General features: G+C 45.9%; 1 protein-coding gene across 16 annotated transcripts in view; it reads left to right on the forward strand.

Moving 5' to 3' along the window:
* The window catches only part of LOC121587858 (low-density lipoprotein receptor-like), a 157148-nt gene extending 142203 nt beyond the window's left edge, over nucleotides 1-14945 (forward strand). For 15 of the 16 annotated variants that reach the window (XM_041905078.1, XM_041905082.1, XM_041905086.1 and 12 more), the window contains 3 exons: nucleotides 5384-5505; nucleotides 5946-6095; nucleotides 11323-14945. In XM_041905078.1, coding sequence (XP_041761012.1) covers nucleotides 5384-5505; nucleotides 5946-6095; nucleotides 11323-11367 — 317 coding nt within the window. In that variant the 3' untranslated portion in view covers nucleotides 11368-14945. Of the gene's footprint in view, nucleotides 1-5383; nucleotides 5506-5945; nucleotides 6096-10114; nucleotides 10716-11322 lie in introns of all 16 variants that reach the window. The other variant, XR_006004119.1, reaches the window with a different exon arrangement.
* The last annotated feature ends 458 nt before the right edge of the window (nucleotides 14946-15403 follow it).

Raw genomic sequence — 15403 nt, forward strand, 5'->3', positions numbered from 1 at the left:
CAAATGCGAATCCCGTAAACCGCAACTCCCAAGGCGCGCTTGTCATCCCGCGCAAACCACCCCCTCCCGAAACCATTGTTGCCTTGTTGCGCACCATTGCCAAGCCGGTGCAACACGATTCCCTGTGCCATTCGCCATGCATTGGCTGACTGCGCATCCCAAAAAGTGTTCATCCCGAAAAATTTGCTTAACGCATTTTGGCCACCACCGTCTTTGCGCAACAGAAGCAAAAGAAATGAGTGGATTTTGTGTGCAAGAAGGAAGGAGAGACAGAGAATTGAGAGCAAGGGGAAAATGGCGGCGACCAACAGCCCTAAACCCCCCCTCCTTGCCAGCATCCGCCGGGGATCCGTTGGCGCTGGCGCCACAAGTGCAGCAGGACAATAACAATAATAACGACCTAAAAGCAGTTTGCTCACCTTTTGTGTCCCTCATTCTCTCTGCTCTCTCTCTCTCTCTCTCTCTCTCTCTCTCTCTCTCTCTCTCTCTCTACTCTCATTCTCTCGCTCGTTCAGTCACTCAAGCGATTGTGCTATAAAGTGAGCGTGCAAAAGAAAGCTTTTTATTCCTCTTTTATTTTGCACACGGAAGTTTTGACTCTCGAGCGCGACGAGAATGGGCGAGCAAACTAGCCGGTTTTGTCTAGTTAAGAAAGATGAGAGAAGGGGGGGAGAGGGTAATTTTTGTGAGTCTACCCTTTTTTCTATTTCATTTCCAACTTTCTGAAGCGAGCCAATTGGCAATGCCCGAATGTTGATGGCGCTGCCCGGCTTTCCGCGATTTCGCGTCCATGATTGTGCCGTGATTGGGCCGCATGAATTTGATCCGCGTTTGTCGTGTACCAAACTGGCACTTTTGGTACTGTAGAAAAGAAAGGAAGGGATAGATCAGGACAAAAAATAGAGGAAGAGAGGTAAATTGCGACCGGCGAACGGTAAACTTTTTGATGTAACTTTTACGCGCGCTCGCGACCAACCGAATGGTCGCGTACGGGAAACGAGTTGTGCGCCGTTTGCATACGTAATGCGGGGGCAGGAGCAACTTTCATAATCGAAGCCGCTTTGCAAAGGCAATGTGTGTGTGTGGGTGTGTGAGGGTGTGTGTTGGTAAACTCATTTCCATCACCCTTTCGCCTTTTTGCGATTTATTCCATCCATCAGAGCGACGAGCAAACGTGTCGATACACTTCGTCAGGGGCAGGGCAAATCTGAAACGCTTTTGTGGAACACACCGTCACTAACTGCAAATGAGTGGTGTGTGGGGGTGGTGTTGGAGTGGAGTGGGTATCGTAAATTGCCCATAGTTTATGAGCTCTTAGCGCTGATTAACGGTGGTGCATCAATGGCCGAAATGAAGTCACAGCAGCAGCAAAAGGTTTGTTGGAGAAATGTTTAAACTGTTTCTCCTTTATCCTGAATATGGCAAAACTTTAGAGCAGATGTTTTTTTTTTTTTTGTGGTGTGAACATTGTGAAGCAAACTTCCATTGGTATCAATTAAACTTATTTAAAAGCAATTTTAATCCTATTATAAAATATTTGCCCGGGTAACCATAGGTTCTTTGCCCCATACAAGCAACTCAGAACAGCTTTGCAGTATCTAGGCACTATTTTCCGAAGGAGAAAATCGTTCCCTTTGTTTGTGTTATTGGCGCAAAGTTTGCTTCCCTTTGAACTGCACCCACTCGGTGCAACTGATGCATATCAGCTGCTAACGTCCGTAGCGCCGGAAGCGATGCACTTATGTGTTTCCCGCACGGTGCACTACCACTGCTGCAGCAGGATTTTGTGCATACATGCCAGCGTGTTTCGCTGTTTCGCAAACGCGCGATGCATCAATATGGATCACAGCCGCGACAAGGAGACACGTTTGTTTTTCTCCCTCGGGTGTTTTCCACCTTATTCTTTTCCGAGCGGTTGCGATATTATCAGCGCTTTTCCCACCTGTTTTTTACGCCCTGTCCTTCCCCCCCCCCCGCCCTCACGCCTAATTGATGAGCTTATTTTGCGCCACGACACAACCCGGAAACCGGTGTCGCAAATATGGCCAAGACTTGTAATCTCATTATGGCTGTTGCTCTTTATTACCATCCGAGCGCGCGTGCAGTCACCCGTGAGCGTGCACACACACACACACACACACACACACACACACACACACACACACACACACACACACACACACACACACACACACACACACACACACACACACACACACACAAACACACACAAACACACACACACACACACACAGAGACAGACGCATCAACCTGGTGATGGAAGTGGCCCTTTAGAAAAGCTCTACTACGTTGGTACTATTTGTGTTCTTATTTTTTCGAGCTTGCGCGTGGGTCTGTGTGCTTTAATCACAGCGAACGGGCCAAGTGAATAATTTGTGCTGGGCAAGTTTTGCTTTGGCCGCCTGTCCAAGGGGTGGTGAAAATGGCAGACCCCAAGCACCATTGCAGATTGTGCAATCCAGCTGTGGCCCACCCCCCCCCTCCCATTGATGGCAGGCAGCCGACGGCAACTAAATGGCTCGAAATTAGGCTCGTCCCCATCGACCGGGGTTCCTACTGCTTTGGAGCGGCGGGGGAGTATGGCGAAACGTTGCGAATATACTTTCGCCCAACGAACCGATCAGCCGTATCGGAACGGTTCGAAAGTTTTTCATGCGTAGAATTGCTTCGGAAGGTTTTCGTTTTGCTAGGTTTTTTTTTTTGGCTCTTCGCTCCAAACGAGCGAATCATTTCGCATTATTGATGGTTCCAGAATGAGACATCCAATTTTACTTTGCTACGCTACTGTATTTTTCGACCTGCAGTCGACAAACTGGCCAGTTTTTGTCGGTTCCGTTTTTTTTTTCTTTTTAATTCTTGCCACACTCCACTGACCATTCCGTCCCACCCGTATGGGACATTCGCATGAGGGTAAGGGGAGCCTTTCGGCCTTGGACACGGGCCACCTTTCCTCATCCCCAGGCAGACCCAGGAAATGACGATGGCGACGTTTCAAAAACTCACCGCTTTCTCGCCACTCCTCGTCCGTCTCTTCGGGATTCAACAAACCGCTAAATTATGATCAAATTTCCCGCCGATAATAATTCATCACGTTATGGCTTCGCTTTCCTTTTCCTCAGCCTCGGTGCAAGAATACACACACACACACACGCACACATTTACACTGTAATGATGGTAGCCAACGCGTTTTGCGGCACCATACACCATCGCCAACGTATGCAGGGAGGTGGACCGCATTGGTTTGGGGAGCGGGATCCGGGTTCGGGCGGATCTCTGTACGACGATTGAGGATTGAGTTTCGATTGCTGGTTTTTAATTAAAATTCCTCAAATAACATACGGCCGCATTGTTTGCCCGCGCTCCGGCCCAACTTGGGTGTCTGCCAGGCGGAAAACCAATTCATCCATCACGCTGCTGGCAGCTGGGCTTTCTTTGCATTTTATTGCAAACCGTCTGTTGGTTGTTGTTATTATTAAGGAGCAGAGAGGAGAGATAGGGCGTCACGAGAGAGAAAGCCAACAGTGCGAGGTGTGAGGGAAAAGTGATACTTCCTTGAGACATGCCTCACATTGCTCTTGGGAATCGGGTGTTTCCGGTGTTATGTTTGACGGCCAAAAATAGCAAATGCCCGAAATAGTTTGTCTATCTTTAGACGGAAAAATGCGTCAAACGCAAAACTTTCGTTTGGGGTGTGGTGCCTGGGAGCCGATGGAGGTGGTGCCATTTTGACCCCGATTCTAAAGCCATCATCGCCATCGGATCAACAGTAATAACAAATTTCCTATTGGTGCTTTTTACATACAATTTGAAAAGCCCTAAGAATAATAATCTAATAAGACCATGTAATAGGAACAACAAATGGCCAATAAGAACAGAAAGAATGCTCCATAATTAACACAAAAATAGCACGCAAATTCCTAGTATATACTTATTAAAAACATAGCAATTAAGGAACGTTGATGCCGTTGATGAACTAAAGAAGTGAAGAAAACGCCACGCCAACCCCCGACCGTGGACGAGTTTATTCCAGAAAATTAACCAAACCAGATGATTAACGTTGTGGTTCTAGCACAAATAGCAAAAACACAAGACGAACCTTAGCCTCCCAAGGATAGTGCTACTGCTACCCTTCAGCGGGTAAAAAGTTGGATTAAAATTAAAAAATATTTCCACCCACTAATTGAAGCTAATTATGATCTATACAGACGCCATGGGGAGGCCACGCAAAACGCATCCACTTTCCGCTATCTATTTCGCCCGTCGCTAGAAAGCATCCCTCCCATCCCTCACCAACTCCGATATTGCTGACCACCGGTACCACTGGTACGGTAGCACTTTTTAGTGATTAACATTTTATGCCAACCGCGCCACCACTATTGCCCTCACTCACTTCCTCGCCTGTCTGGTCCACAAGCGCCAGCGGGGACCGCCTTTTCTTCGCCTTAAGCGCGCCCTTTCTAGACACTTTTGTGGGGGGGGAGCAATTCCGTCGAAAGCAATCCTCCCTCGCTTCTCATCACTCCCACTTCCCATCGCGGGAGTCACTAATGGTTTCCATTACTGTCGTTATTTATGTCGCTTTTTAATATGTTTTCTTTTCGCATCGGCGTGACGCTAAAGCGCGGTGGAGATAATGCAGCCCACCTCAATGAAGAACCCGGGGCGGCAAGGGGGGCCCACGTTACCACCTAACCACCTACCACCACCTCCTTACACGCCGTAGGTGTTGGGTTAACACTTAAGAATGGATGCCCACCGCCCATCATCCTCGCCATGCGCCACCAACGACCGCAACAATTCATTACGCGCCTCTCACCCACCAGAGAATGCATGAATTCCACATTCTTGCACCACAGCGCCATATTACCGTTAACCTTATCGTCACATTGTGCTCTCAGCGTTGTGTATTGTACCGTTTCGAGTTCGAGACTTTTACTAACTTCTGTTTGGGTGGTGGTGGTGGTGGTAGTCTCTGCCTCTCCATGTGTACCACGTTCACTGTCACTGTCCTCCCGGGGGCGAACCTGTTCCTGTTCCTGTTAGCTATCATATTCATGTCGCCGACCGTCCTGGGCCGGGAGACCCATGGTGTGTGTGTGTGTGTTTGTGTGGTTGTGTGTGGTTCTGTAATTGTTCTAACAAACTGAACCGTCCATCACAAACCACCACGACACGGCGCCACCACCAAGGCAAGGCTCTCTCGGCCCTCGTTACCGAAGATGGTGTCGCTTCGTTTTAATCAAGACATTTCTAACATTTTCCTCGTTTCTTTCTTTCTCTCTCTCTCTGTCTATCCCCCTTTTTGCTCAACTTAATTTTGCACTGTGCGCCCGCCCGTTTAATAAATGGATATTTATAATAGCGACGATGCGAAATGGTACGGACGGTACGATCATCCACCCGGGCGTGGTCGAAAAGGACTCCGGCCAGGTGGCCCTCGTCGCCATCGTCATCGTTTCGTTGGTGTTGGTCATCGTCGGATTGGTAAGTAAACTGTTTCTTTTTTTTTCTTTTTTTTTTGTAAACTCCAACTATCTCTATCGCCACCCTGTTCTCAATTCCTTTCATTGTTTCACCGCGTTTGGCTGCGGAGAGGTTTTTGTGTTGATAGGGACTTTTCAATTTCTAATGCAATGAATATAATTTTACCATTTTTCTATTGTGTTTTCGCTTTTCGTTTTTCTTTGCTTCTACGATTGTTATCTATTTTTGCCACAACTTTTCACGCTTCTTACCTGTTTGCTGCTTCCAAATTCGATTCTACCGTAATCGGTTTATCTTCCCCTTTGTTCATACTTATTGATAGTTTTAAAAACGCTAACACGATCTTTTTTTGGCACTTTCGTTTTACTGATTTTCTCATTAAATTTCCTGTTTTTTTTTTCTTTCTCCCTTCCTCTATCTCTCTCGCTCTGTCTCTGCAGATTGTGTTCGTTCTCTACCGGCACTACACGCATCGAAACTCGACCACGATGAACTTTGACAATCCGGTGTACCGAAAAACGACCGAGGACCAGTTCAGCCTGGAGAAGAACATACAGAGCCGCATGTACCCGAGCACCGTCGGCGAAGAGGTAAGAGCGCTAGCCCGGGACTACACCGTCTGCATACGATAAGACGGCGCACCATTCTACGCGCCACCACGCGCACGTCCAGGCGCAAACCGTGTCACATCATCCTCACCACAGTACTTTAAATTATTACTAGAGAGAAAAAAAAAAGAAACGTAAAAATTAAGGCAGAAAATGGGTCTGGGATGGATAGGAGCGTAGATACTACATGCTCACTTTTTAGTCGGTGGGAAAAAGGGCTGCCACTGTTGAAGTGAAGCCAATTAGCAGGTGGGCTGTGCGTTTTTTGGGTGGGAAAAGCGCTCTAAAAGGTGACACTTTGGTTTATGCTTACGTTTGTTGTTTTCGTTGCTACAAAAGCAAGCCATTTGGTTGGACATTTGAGTGAGCGAAGTAATATTCGAATGTTTCCGCACGTGACACTTGCTGCAACTGCACCAGCAGTGCGAGGAGATGAGAGTAGTAACGCGAGATGAGAAGGATGTAATGAGGCGGAAGAAGTGAGTGGATTGAAAAATGAGCAAAAGTGTTGTTTTTTGTTTTCTTGTGTGAGCTCGACTGTGCCCACTTGGGAAATTGATTGGACAATTCAAATAATTAGATCCCGCCCGGCCTATCCAAAAAAGCCGTCTGCTCGTCTCTATAGTAACGCTCGGTAACGGTAACGCTTGCTTGTACGCTGTGCCCTCCCAAAACAAAAAGGATGGGATCAACCCAACTCATCTTTTAATCAGGCAAAAGCTCCATTAAATCATAGCGTGCCATGGTGTATCTGTGTGTGTGTGTTCCCGACCGAGTTTATTATTTGCCCGTTATGGGAGCAAGCTTTACTTCTATGGAAAAATGGACCAAAAGGGACAGTTTTTTTTTTGCTGCTGCTGCTGCTGCTGCAAGCTGTCTAGGTGAGCCTGCGGGTTTCGCTTACGAGAGCTATTTATTAAATGGCCAGTCCTTCCGTGTACCGAGTGAATGTGTGTGTGTGTGTGTGTGTGTGTGTGTGTGTGTGTGTGTGTGTGTGTGTGTGTGTGTGTGTGTGTGTGTGTGTGTGTGTGTGTGTGTGTGTGTGTGTGTGTGTGTTCCTGGTTTGTCTTTTGCTGCGGGCTACGGGATGGTTCAAGGGTCGCTTATAAGCTCCTTTTAATTCCCTTCACGCCCCGGCACAACCCACATCCCACCCGGCGCAAAGGTGAAAGCCACTCGTCAACGCTTTCAAATTTAATTTCACACTGGAAAAATGGTGCAAAAGGACGAGCGTAAAGGGGAACCCATTGCTGGGCGCTTGGTTGGCCATGCGCTCCGAGCATATGGGTGAATATGAGTCGCATATTAACCTGATTAAATCCGCCGGTGACCGGCTTCTCGGTACTCGCAAGGACCTGCTGGTGTGTTTGGAAGCACACAAACACACAGACAGAGGAAGGACAACTAAAACACTAACTAAAAGTTTTTTGTTTGCCAAACAGCTCCGCTCACCGCTATTCATTTGCTGTTCATACGTGTGTGAAAGTGCTGATGTTTTTTTTTTTAAATTGTACATCACCGTACCATTTGAGCCCGTAGCACACACAATAGGGCACATTTCCCGACTAAAGCACTGCGAGATGTTCCCGTGCTTGTGTGTGTGTGTGTGTGAAAAGCGACGCCAAAAGCAGGGAAACGGCACTCGCGAGCAAGTGTTTGGGGGTCAGTGTCAGCGCACACAGAAAAAGGGAACTCTCCCGCCTCTCTTCTCACCTGCCCATCCCCTTTTCCTGTGCAGAGTGTGGAGGGATGCAAAAACTTTTTGTAACCTCCACCAAACCTGATTCCGTTCCCTTTCCATTTGCCGGCTGTGTATTTGTATGTGTACGCCTGCCAAGGGTGTGAGAAGAATGCTTTAGATTTTTGTACTCCGTGTGTGTGTGTGTTTATGTTTCGTGCTTCTAGAAGTTGTTCCCACTACCTCCATACCCTCCAGCTACCGCCCCTGCGTACCAAGCCGTATGAATTATTCACAACCGTCCGAGCGGCACAGATGGATAATAAAATAAGCTAACCTACGGAGAGCTAAGTTTTGAAGCAAACACAGCCAAACTAACGGACTACGGTGGTGTGGAGTGCAACTTTTTCCTTGATTTTTAAGTGGCACTCCTCCTCTCCTGCCCCTGCTTTGCTCGCCACAGAAACGATTCAGGCTTTGAGCGAGCGAAACCTGATTAGAGAGCTTTGTGCTTTTCCCACACTCCGGTCAATTAGGCTGTGCGAGGCTTTTTTGCATTGGAAAGCAGCTCTGTGTTTGTGTCCGCCCAAAAATAAAACCAAAAATGCTTATCTTCAAAACAAAAGCGACCAGTAAATGAGGGAGAAGCACAACAAACGTAGGGAAACCAGCAGGTGGCGAAACAAAGGTGATTTGTGCTTTGCCAGTGAAACAGTGAATGCAATACGTCGTGTATGGCTCCCCTAGTGCAAGGCTCAAGTGGCCCCCGTTTGGAAAAGCTGTTTTGCCAGCTTTCTTGGGCTGTGCATCGCTAAACGCACACACACACAGACTTGCACTGTACTCCGATTCGCTTGACATCTGTTTCCTCTCCAGAGACGTCGCTCCGGAGCAGCATCCGGACTTGACTTGAATGGCTTGACGCACACAAAAGCTAAACAGAAGAAAAGGCGAACGGGATAGAAAAAATAAAATCCAGCGAGAAACAAATAGAGAGGGCCAGAAAATTCTTATTCGAATGCATTTCCTGTTGGACACGGCGATGGCAAACGGAAGCGCCCAAAGTGACCGTCTAATGTCACTGGCCGCCTACAAAGACGGGATGGTGTTACAGTGCAGAACCGAGCAGAAGCAGCTGCCAGCTTTCGGTGCACGCTAAGCCGAGCTGTGCCGGCAAAAGACTTGCCTTGTCTGTACTGTTTTCCCCCCCTGTTTCTCCCCTTTTTGGTGCCGACTTTTGCTTGTCCCCGCGCACTACGCAACAGGAATGGACGGGAATGGACGGGAATGGAAAAGCGCTAGCACACCAGCTGCAGCTGACACCTAGCAGAAAAAGAGGATTAAGCTTCACCCGCGCAGCGCACATGCTTGCCATCCATCGCAGTGCTTTTGTGTTTGCGGCTCTGGAAATGAAATGCTCTCAAATGAAGGGAGCACAATAAAACAGATAAAACGAAGCGTGTGTGCATGTGCGCTCCTTCGCCCCGGTGTGTCGAGGTGCCAGTGCAGCGGGCAAATGGGAACAGCACCGAAATACTGATGCTCCTCAACTGCATTAGGATTAGCTGGCGCTGGCGATGGAAAAGCAGGAAAAAAGGGAGATAAAAGCAGAAACGGGTCACATTGACAGGAAGGCGCTGGCACGGGAAAGAACATTCCCGCTCTCTTTTTTTCTTCTTCTTCATCGGAGAATCCTTAGTAAAGGATCAAGATTATTGCGCTTCCCGCTTGGTACGGCTCCAACAGGCGTAGAATTAAAAGTCTCAAGCACTTTCGAAAACAAAAAAAACAAACGGGAACAAGAAAAGGGAAGTTCTGCGCCAAGGTGAGCTTAGAACACGGCTACCATCTTCCGGTCTTTTTGCACAAGGATTAGATTCTAGTTTAGTTTCGGCTCGATTTTGGGACGGGAAGTGACGGGAGGAAAGGCCTTCCCTTGGACCAGAAGGATAACGCACCCTTAACCCACACACTTGGATGGTTATTGATTCAACAATTGCTCTCTCTCTCTCTCTCTTTCTTTTTTTCCTTACTTCCTTCTTCCATTCATACTCTTTCTCTCTCGCTCTCTATACATCTCTCTCTCTCTCTCTCGCAAACGCCTGAAATGTATGCAATCCAATGGACATATTGTCACTTTTAAAACCTTCCCCGAATGAATTGCGGGCAAAATTGGAATCGGTTCGCTTACCGTGTGCGTGTGTGTTTTATGTTGCTTTTCTTTTACGTTTCCCAACAACCAAACATTCAATTGGATTGAAAACAATTACTACCATCTTGTTGTTGTAAATGGATTTTGCTCCCAAAAAAACAAACAAACCAGATAAATACGTTTCACTATCGCACATGAATCAGTGTGTGCTGTGTTTGTCGGAACAGTAGCTTAGACGTTAATTAAAAGTATCCGGATCAGGGCAGCGGAAGGATGTAAAGGGAAGCGGCGGCAAAAACAAAAACCGACCGAAAAAAAAGAGAGAAAGAAAGAGAGAGGGAGGGAGAGAAGACAAAGAAGTAACAAAGCGCACCGCGGGCTAAGCGTGGCCTGCCCCCTCCAAAAACGCACCTCTGTACAGTCCACTATCAAGACCACTATCAAGACCACACACTAGCAAGATCGTCATCATCCGCTGCGGCCACACATCATCTGCCCTCGATTGCACGTGCTTTATGTGTGTGCTGTCTGTGTGTGTGCGTGTGCGTGTGTGTGGTTAGAGCTTTTTCTTCGACACGAAACGACCACGCCAAACTGCACAACCATCAGCACAAATGACGGCGTTGGTGAACTTCTGCAGCATGCTCTAACTGCTCAACCAGCCTGCGCTCACAGATACACACACACACACACTCACATACAACACCATCGCGCACACTTACCGAAGGACACACCGGATGTGTCCCCGCTCATCCCGACCACACGCGGGAAGGTAACGTAACGGATGTGTTTTTTGGAATTCACTGTTCGCTGTTCGTTGTTCTTGGTGCTAGAGAGCTAGAGCTAGCTAGATGCGCCTAGATGTATGCAACCCGGGGAACGCATGCTTCCTAATGTGCCGTGCAGAGTGCGGTTTTTAGTTTGCATGGTTTTTCCTTATTTTTTATTTTATCATTTGTTAAAATGTATTATTTTCGATGGTTTTCTTTTGTATGTGTTGAAAGTTTAGTTGCCATCTGTTGAGGAAATTTGTGTTTTTTATCTTTTTGTGTTAACAAGCAGATAAAAAACCAATAAATTGCTTGCAGAAATACTTCCCTTTGCTTCGACGTTCAAACGCATGACGCTGAGTGTACTTTCGAAAAGGGTTTCTAAACTTTTGCTTCGTGAGGCAAAACTCGGTGTTTGAAGGGGGTGCCGTAGCCGTAGCTTTGTTGAAAGTTCACAGTTGTTATTTTCCGTCTACCGTAGCTCTCTGATCGCTGTTTCATATCTTCGCATGCGTGTTTCTATAGTTCTTCGTTTTTTTTCTCTTTCAATAGCTTTAAATTTCTTTGCAAAAACTTTACTAATGCGCTCTCTGGTTTTCTCCCCCACAGGCACAGGAACCACTGACCCGGCCGGCCACCAACGATTTTGTGTGAGCGATGCGACCCGTGGCTCTAACCAAAAACCAAAATGCGCACAAAATGTCAACGTGGCTGTTGGGCGGATAAGCCGAAGCAAAGAGTGAAGCAACAACAAACCCCACCCGCTCAAATATTAAGCTAAATTAAAACGGTCGTAGTAAGCAGTAGAGAAGAAGAAGAAGAAGAAGAAGAAGACAGCAAAAACAATTCTGCATCTGTGCCCTAACCGAGCAACGGAAGTTGAACCAACCAACAACTCAAAATCGCTTCCGATCAAGCCCCAATCAAAACCAGTTAAACCTGTGTAATTGTGTGCAATATTAAGTTAAAATCAAAGCAAAGCAGACATGCAAATACTCACCAACCAGGAACGGCAACAGTAGTAGTAAGGGAAGAACATTCGAGGCGACGAATACGATTTATGATCCTTTTTTTTCTAATTTCGATTAATTTCTGCCTGTACACACTTCAAACAGATTCTACCGACCGGGCTATGTTAGCTAAGTTTGTGCCTTATTGTTTTTTTTTATTCTTCATCTGTGTGTATGAGTGTTAGTTAAGCCCCATCCCTATTTACTACACACACACATTAGCACATTTAGCCTGTTTAGTGAAAGAGAGTTCAGAGGATTCTCACCTTTCCCTAAGACAGTTGGCGCACATGATCGTCGAGTTTGTGTAGTGTACAAGTCGCTCGAAGGCTTCGAGCTATAGGCAAGAAAGCACGCCAACTGTTTCAGAAAACAGTGAAAACTCCTTCAAGTTTGGTAATTGGTTTTCCCCTTCCTTTCCTTGTCGAATGATTTGCTGCTATCAAGTTGCGACCGATCAAACGATCACGCACTGTTGCACCACGGGAGTGGGTGAAAGATTCACAGTTCTACCCTTGTATTGTAAAGTCAAATTTCAGCTTCAAGCTAGTTTAAATTTAGATAGTGGAAAACGGTTGACAGTAAGCATAGCTCGCTCGAAACGCTGAGGTCCGGTTGGTTGCGGTGGTCAATGTTTGTTAGCAATCTATTCGGGAAACGGTGATCAGGTGTATGTGTGTGTGTGGGGCAGTTTATGCTTCAACGCAGGGACGTTTATTTAAGTGTGTTACTTTTCGAGAATATCGGTCGGATAGGTCGGAAGGTACAGCGGAAGTAAAGGCTGTATAAACATAAAAGAGGAGGTGAGAAAACTCCCACAGGAAGCCGGAAGTTCCGACGCCGGACAGGGAAGGCAGACGATCCCCTGACGTGCGTTCAATTAGTAGTCCCGACTAACTAGAGCGGTAGTTGTAAATACATGTAGTTCTTTATGTTTTTTTGGTTGAACACTGTTGCTTTTCTTTCTTTCACTTCTTTTTTGTTTTGCTTTCCTTCTTTCATTCTCTACTCCCTTAGATGACATTGCTTATCAATCATTTTCTCATTGTTTGAGCCCATTTTTTTATTATTTTCTTGCATTTCATCCCATCTTTTCTACAACGTAGCACCAAATTTCCACCCCCCCATAGCGCGTAGATAGTGAAAATTGAACCTGTTTTAACTCCGAAATAGTACGATACAAAAATCCAGCAAACTCTATCAACAGATCCCGTTCCTGTTTCACCTGTTGTGGCATCGCCTCTTGTTACGTTAGAAGTCAGTGAATGGTAGCGCAAACCCGTTGATGCAACTTTGTACTTGAACTTACTAAACAGCGTCCCGTTTTGAAACACGTTACCTACCGAGAGCGCATTATTTATTAGGAGCTTTGTAAACTCTCATGTAGCAACATATAGGAACAACGTGGAAGACACACAGCACAGGTTCCTCGTCTCAGTTTGAGCAGAGAAATGAAGTCAAAGTGAAGGTAGTAGAATAGAGGAGACGAAGGGGGATGGGGACGAGATGGCTGTAACGGCTGTAAGATATCAATTAGAAATGCATTGCGTTCGTTTGCTCAGATATTTCTTGTCCATTTCTAATACCCAACCAGCGCCACAAGTGGGCGTACATGTGTGTGTGTGTGTGTATGTCGGGTTGCATAGACATTTGCTCAAAACTGTAGTATTGTAGTGAAATTCTGACCCAGCCCAAGGCTTCCAGTTGTGTCACCCAGTGTCACCAGGAGCCCCCAAACAAGGTCCACACAACTTCCGGTGTATACTATTCCTTCCCAAACGATAGTCTCCTCCTGCGGGGAGGGGTAAAAAAAACAACAACAGTACAGGGGGATCCAGGTCTTCTCATACAGGGTGATCCAGGTGTTGTGGGACACTTCCTTGCCTCTTTCTTATCGGAAGTGTACTTCATATGATGAAAATTGGACTCTACGGCACCCTTTTCGGACAACCTCGTTGGAAATTCCTATTGGATTTGTCCAACAAGGATGCTATAGAGTCGAATTCCCATTACATTAAGGTCATTTCACGTAAGAAGGAGTCAAGGAAGTGTCCCACAGCTACGAGAACTCCTGAAAAACCCTGTAACACTATAAAGAGTGCACACCCGTTGCCAAAACCGAAACCTACCATGTAAGGCCAAATATATTTTTATCGCTACATTTTAAGCAGAAATGTTCCCCCATTTGCTCACACGTTCACACAAAGATAGCACGTCAAAAAAAACAATGCACCCAACGACCAGGAAAAAATGGGAGAGGTGAAAAAATAGGTGGCTATTTTCTTCTTTCCCAGCCAAACAAACAAACTAACCAATCCATCCAATTGCATCCACTCCTGGTCTCCACCGTCTTAGCTCTACCGTCTGTCTGTTTCGAAATGAAATCGGTCCATTTCGTCCGTAGCGGGGGGGGGGGGGTGGTACACACATCAACAAGAGGGCAAGGAGATTGTGGAAGATATTTTGCACTACATAAGGAGGGCGGGTGATACAATGCGATAAGAAATGTATCGTTTTGTTTCTGCTCGAAACGATCATCCGTAGCTACTCCAATCTAATTTTAGATCATTTTTTCTAGATACTCTAGGATTGTGTCCGTCTGTCTGTCTGTGTGTGTGGTAGGATGGTGTGCGCGCGCTATCTGTACTACTGTACTCTTGGGGCAGGCGACATGTAAGGGAACAACATTAGGAACCAAAAGGCAAGAATGGCAGGGTGAAAGCAACAAAGCCAGAAAACCACACAGTAACAAAACAAAACACTGGACACTAAACACATTTCACTGAAATTCACGCTCAACTCATAGACACAGACAACCAAAAAAAAAACGGAGCGAAACCACATACATTGAATTATGTTCCCTTTTAAAACACGCAATGTTGTCCAGCGCTCCGTAAGAAAACTGCGGCTCCCATCGTTCAAGCCCAAGAAAACATAAGTAAATAAATCAAACAAACGAAAAAGGAAGCCTAACGCAACAAACCATACAAATTCAATATAGATAAATTAACAACTTCATCAATTTAATATAAATACGTAACGCAAAGCATTCGAAGCAAATGGAGAGGGGAAAAAGATATTAAATCAGCAAGAACAACACACAAAATTGGCATGCAAAATGTAGAAACAGAAGGGAGCATGAAAAGAGAGTAAAAAACACCTGTACATAGAGACGTGTTGCTAAATTGCTAGAAACAACAACGTTGAAAGCAATCCGCAGTTCAATGAAGAACGTTAAAACAATTCAAAAATGTCCAATTCATCATCTGAAACGTAAGTAAAAAAACAAAACAGTGAAACGAGCCGAGAATTCAGTGTTTCAATGTTTTCAATCGAAATTCATTCGAATGGTTGTTCATCCACGATCAATCGATTTTTGAAAACATTTCTTTCTCTCAATCAACAAACAAAAAAAAAGGGGGGGAAAGGCGACTTTATATAGTAAAGATCATGCATACACTACAAGCACACTGACTCACAGACCACAAACTGCTCAAAGCAGGATGCGCAAGGATGCGCCAAAACAGCAAACCGAAAGCGGATGGAAAAGAGGCGCCCGATACAGCGTAGTGGAGTGAAGTGAAGGCAGATGGGAAAACAGACGTTAATTATGGGTTTTTTGTACATACAGATATACAGATATGACTATAGCAAAGAGACAAGATTTAATCTTAGTTATA

This window comes from Anopheles merus, chromosome 2R, assembly GCF_017562075.2.
Source record: "Anopheles merus strain MAF chromosome 2R, AmerM5.1, whole genome shotgun sequence".
In the NCBI taxonomy this organism is placed as follows: Eukaryota; Metazoa; Arthropoda; class Insecta; order Diptera; family Culicidae; genus Anopheles; species Anopheles merus.